General features: G+C 41.4%; 1 protein-coding gene across 1 annotated transcript; it reads left to right on the forward strand.

Moving 5' to 3' along the window:
* The first annotated feature begins 616 nt into the window (after window positions 1-616).
* LOC142323470 (uncharacterized) lies at window positions 617-4,560 on the forward strand. The gene is made up of 3 exons (XM_075363129.1): window positions 617-730; window positions 1,035-2,163; window positions 4,547-4,560. The coding sequence occupies exons 1-3, from the start codon at window positions 617-619 to the stop codon at window positions 4,558-4,560; spliced, it is 1,257 nt and encodes a 418-aa protein (XP_075219244.1).
* The last annotated feature ends 714 nt before the right edge of the window (window positions 4,561-5,274 follow it).

Below are 5,274 nucleotides of genomic sequence, written 5' to 3' on the forward strand. Positions count from 1 at the left end.
AGCGTTCAAGAATCTAGGAGGTACCAAGCGAAACCAGGTGAAATAAAGCAAGATATCTCTACTATAATGTGTAGTGATGCTTCTACGATTCAATTTACGCGATATACAATATTTTATGACTCATCGGAGCATGAGGAGCCATTACTCCAGACGATATTAGCTGCCTTGAAAAGAGTTGTAAGTAGTTCTGCAGTGCCGACTTTCGTTCTTCCTGGAGGCAAATTCGGGACAAGCTTACGCAAGATTATATTGTACTTGCTTCGTCAACAGGAGGGAAACATTAAGATTTATGTCCGACCAGGAGAAGGACGTCAAGAAGTAAAACAGGTCTTAAGAACTACACCCGCGGTAACTGATAGCGGTACTGTTATTGTTAAAGCGTAGGGAAGATCCTACGCGGATTTATTACGGACTGTCAAGTCTTCGGTGTCACAAGAAGAAGTGGGTGATATTGTCACTAAAGAAAGGTGTAAATGATGATTTATATATTCGGGTCCAAGGTTCAAAGAAAGCTGCCGAGCTGAAAACGTTATTGAAAACCAAGGCGGCTGATCTTAAAATTGATCTCAGGTCACGTGAAAGCAGGCGTACGGTGGTACATGTTAAGGGCATAGCCATGGATACAACAGAAGAAGAAATAACCGCTGCGTTATCGCGAGTACTCGGTGAGGACGAAGACTTTAAATTATCGTCAATAAGACAAGCTTACGGTGAAACTAAAAACGTCACCGTAATCACGAACTTCCGGGCCGCAAAAAAATTAACGGAAAGACGGGTTCGCATCGGCTGGGTTCATTGTGGAGCGTAGATAAGAGAACCGGAAGAAAGATGTTTTAGATTTTGGTCTTTCGGCCACGTCTCTGCGACCTGCAAGGGTGTGGACCGTTCGCAACTGTGCTACGGGTGTGGAAAAGCGGGTCATCACAGAGCACAATGTAAAGACCTGACAACGTGCATGCTATGTGGTAAGGAGGGCCACAGGACCGGTCGGTGTACTGTTGCAAAATAAGATTTCTACAAATCAATTGCAATAGGAGCCGACGTCATTGGCTTTATCGTGGGACACCGCTTTGACGGAGCGCTCAGACATCATTTTTGTGTCGGAACCTCCTTATGATCTTACTTCTGGAACAGGATGGCTAGTGGATGCGACGACAGCAGCTATTGGTTTTCCGGTGTCTGGGATCCCTATAATTAGCAGTGGCAGCAGTGACGGTTTTATATGGGCCGACCTCGGTGAAATCGTAGTATTTTCTTGCTACAATTCTCCAAATGCGGGAATAGATAATTTTGTAGTATTCCTAGAAAATCTTGCAGGAGAGGTTATGAGGCATAGAGGTCGTAAAGTCTTAATCGCTGGAGACTTTAACGCCAAAAGTCCCGAATTTGCGGGAACTGTAAACAGTCTAAGAGGGCGTCACCTGAGTGAGTATGTTAATACACTAGGGCTGACTTGTATAAACGGTGAAGATAAGACGTTCCGTAGACGAATGTCGTGTTCGGCAATAGATTTAGCCTTTACAACGAGTACTGATGTTAACGACTTCTTTGATTGGAGGATTATTAATAAAGAGAGTTTATCGGACCATCTATTTATAGCATTTGAGTCCCGATCCAGGGAAATTCGTGTAATGTCGGGAAGGCTGATCGTCTCCAAAAAAGGATGCTTACGGTTTAGGGACAGAATAATCCTAAGACTTGCTGGCGATATGTCCCCCGAAGACTTTGTGGAACAAGTTCAAAAGGAATGCGGAAAAGCGGGGGTCTTAGTTTATCCCCGGAGGCAGCAACATGCTTACTGGTGGTCGCCTGATTTGGAACAACTACGGAAGGCGGCATGGAAAGCAAGAAGAGCCTACCAAAGATCGGGTAGGCAGAATGCTAGATTAAGGGATGCTGCGCGTGAGGTATACGTGGAAGCAAGGAATGCATATAATGCATCAATTAAAAGGGCTAAAGCCAGTTGCTGGAAGCGACTGTGTCAAGATATAGATGCTGATCTATGGGGCAGGGGTTTTAAAATTGTTACCAACAAGTTAGGGAAGAGATTACCTGTCTTAACAGACGATAAGATCCATCGTGTCGTTAAGGAATTATTTCCTCAGCAAGCGGATCCTATTCGAGAAGAGATTGTGGATAATAGCTTTGAACTTCTTGACGCTAGTGAGCTATTAATGGCGGTGAAAAGACTGAAGCTACATAAGGGACTCGGGCCAGATGGCATTCCAGCCGAGATAATCAGAATATTAGCAGAGAGGATGCCTGCAGAGCTTCTTAATATCATGAATAAGATCCTGAGAGATGGTTGTATTCCAATGCAATGGAAAGAGTCCAGGTTGGCCCTTATCAAGAAACCGGGGACCGATGACTTACAAGTAGCATATAAACCTATATGCATGATCAATAACATCTGCAAACTCCTAGAGAGATTGTTGGAATTGCGGCTGAAAAATGCGATTGAAGAACACGGTGGCCTTTCTAACGCACAATTTGGTTTCCGTAAGGGGCGTTCTACGGTGGGTGCTGTTAAGACAGTTATGCGTCTGGTGGACGAAGCGGCATCGGGTACTTGGCGCACCAGGAAGATACCAATTGTGATATTGCTTGATGCGAGCAATGCTTTTAATTCGCTGAAATGGGATGCGATCCTACAAGCGTTGAGAGATAAGGATATTCCTGGATACCTAAGAACAATTATCCAGAATTACCTGCAGGATAGGTTTGTTGTTTGTCACCAGGGTAGATCCTGCTTCCGCTTCAAAGTGACGTGTGGAGTGCCTCAAGGCTCTGTCTTGGGGCCACTCCTTTGGAATCTGGTCTATGACGGAATTCTCGGGCTGAGTTATCCTCTGGGTGTTTTCCCAGTGGCTTTTGCTGACGACCTGTCCTTGGTTGTTACTGGAAAAACTGAAGTAGAGGTATCGGAGAAGGCAAACGCAGCGATACGAATGGCAGAAGTCTGGATGTCTACTAAAGGCTTAAAACTTTCGCACAGTAAAACAAAATACGTAGTCATGACAGGTCGTAGGAGAATATCTGACATCCTAATTCGAGTAGGGGGTAATCTTGTCTAGCAACAGACTTCAGCCAAATATTTAGGGATCTGGCTTGACAAGAGGAGGAGTTTTACAGCACACGTGAATGAAATACGTAAACGAGCTGAATGCATTGTCAAAAATCTTAGCAGATTACTCGGTAATATGACAGGATCCAGAACTGCGAAGCGTAAGATTTACGCTCGCGTAGTTAATTCCATCTTACTTTACGGTATACAAGTCTGGGAAAGAGCTCTGCGTGCCGACAAGAACAGAAGAGCCCTTGAAGGAATTCAACGGCGCACGGGCTAAAGAGTGATATGCGCATATTCTTCAGTCTCCACCGAGGCAGTACTCGTAATCGCAGGAGTTCCTCCGCTTAAACAACTGGCGGAGATGCGAGTGAGTATAGCACGCGGACAACCTTCTAAAGAAGCATATGAAGAGATGCTGCGTAATCGGCAACATCGTTGGGATGTAGCCGACACGGGACGATGGACACATCGTTTGATACCTTTGATCCGACCGTGGATAGAAAGGAAGTTCGGGGACATAAATTACTGGATAACGCAATTTTTTACAGGGCATGGGTCGTTCAGGTCCTATTTATGTGCGAGACTAAGGGTAGATAACAACAACTGTCCTTACTGTGGGGCTTACGATTCCCCTGAACGTGTAGTATTTGAATGTAACCGTTGGACTGAAAGCAGGCAATCCTGTGTAAGACGTATAGGGCCATTATCTACGGAGAATGTGGTGGATAAAATGATACTTAACGAGGATAACTTTAATGTGATCTCGTCGTTTATAACCGCAGTTATAAAGAAGAAAGATGAGGAAGCTCGTCAAGAAGAAACCGCTCGCTGATGACGGCTTGTCGTAGGTGGAATTTCCACCTACGAAATAAAAGAGCTAACCGGTGAACTGACCTGCCGTGCCGGACATACAGCCGGCGGGCGGGGAGGCGAGCTAGAGTAAAGGACAGTCCTCTGGCGCGAGTCAAACTTGATTGTAGATCTTGTAGATTTTGAGATGATATACATTACGAAAATGTAAAACGCTAAAAATAAATTTTTTGAACACGACTTACTAGATTTTAACTCCCGATCGATAAAGGCTAATAATTGTCGAGCGATGATAATTTCGGCGGGGTCTATATCCGCCTTAGCCCCCCCGCTCGCTAAGCGGGTGATATATATATTTATGCCTGCATATAAAAATATTGGACTACGTCGTGGAAAATATCTTTATAATTCTTTTATGCGTTTATTAAAATATTCAGAATATTGAATTTTCCTACGGATGGTTTTTTTCTAAGAAAAACTGAATTTATATTTTGCACGTATAACCTAAGACGATTTGTGGATAAAATGTAAATATTTTATATAAATTTATTACTCGTTGTCTCATTATTACTTATGTTTTGTCTCATTGCTCTTTTTTATTATATAAAGAGAAATTCACGTGCCGATCAAAGTGTGTTTTATTTGTTTTGTAAAATTTATTTACAGTTTTAGAATTTTAATTCCCAACTGTTGTAGTATATGAAAACGAAACTATTTCTCCTGGTAAAAAGTGACCCCTTTCGGTTTATGTAACCCTATACTTTTTGCGGTCGTGGAGATCAAAAATACTAAAATTATTGTTAAGAAAAACTTTGGGCGTGGATTTACGTATGTGTTTGGCCACTATTTGACTTAAGTATCAGGTGATGGTTTACCGCGCTCTCATTGAATTTTATGTGCTTGGGCATTAAAGGGGTTCATTCAAGTAAATTTTTGAAAAAAATTACGGTTAGGGAAATGGTGCAATTCAAAGAGGGTTGAACCTATTGAGAAAATTCTCCAATTTTTTTTCACGTAATTAAATGTTCTTTTTCTTACACTTACGTCCTATTTTAATAACTATTTGTATGTTATGATTAGTTTATTAATCATATAAAACCACAAAATAATTAGGTTAGTAATTATACGATATGTTGTACTTAATTAATTGTTCTTAAATTACCCTACGATTTATTAACAGAAAATTAATTAAATCGGCATTCTAAATCTAAAGTGTTTTTTTAAATCGGTAGTTTTAAAGTAAGTATTAAGTTTATTAGGTGTAACAAATATCACTCTCTTTTTGTGGAAAATTTTTTTTAAAAAAAATACATACATACACACACACACACACATATATATATTCGTTATTTTTAATTTTGTTCTTGCTTTACTGATTTCTAAAACAAACATCT

This window comes from Lycorma delicatula, chromosome 4 (genome assembly GCF_047948215.1).
Source record: "Lycorma delicatula isolate Av1 chromosome 4, ASM4794821v1, whole genome shotgun sequence".
Taxonomy (NCBI): Eukaryota; Metazoa; Arthropoda; class Insecta; order Hemiptera; family Fulgoridae; genus Lycorma; species Lycorma delicatula.

Bases quoted from the DNA above. Each gene is read 5' to 3' on its own strand.
- LOC142323470 (XM_075363129.1), top strand. From the start codon at position 617: ATGGATACAACAGAAGAAGAAATAACCGCTGCGTTATCGCGAGTACTC. The intron at 731-1,034 runs GTAATCACGAAC...CAATTGCAATAG, and splicing joins GTGAAACTAAAAACGTCACC to GAGCCGACGTCATTGGCTTT.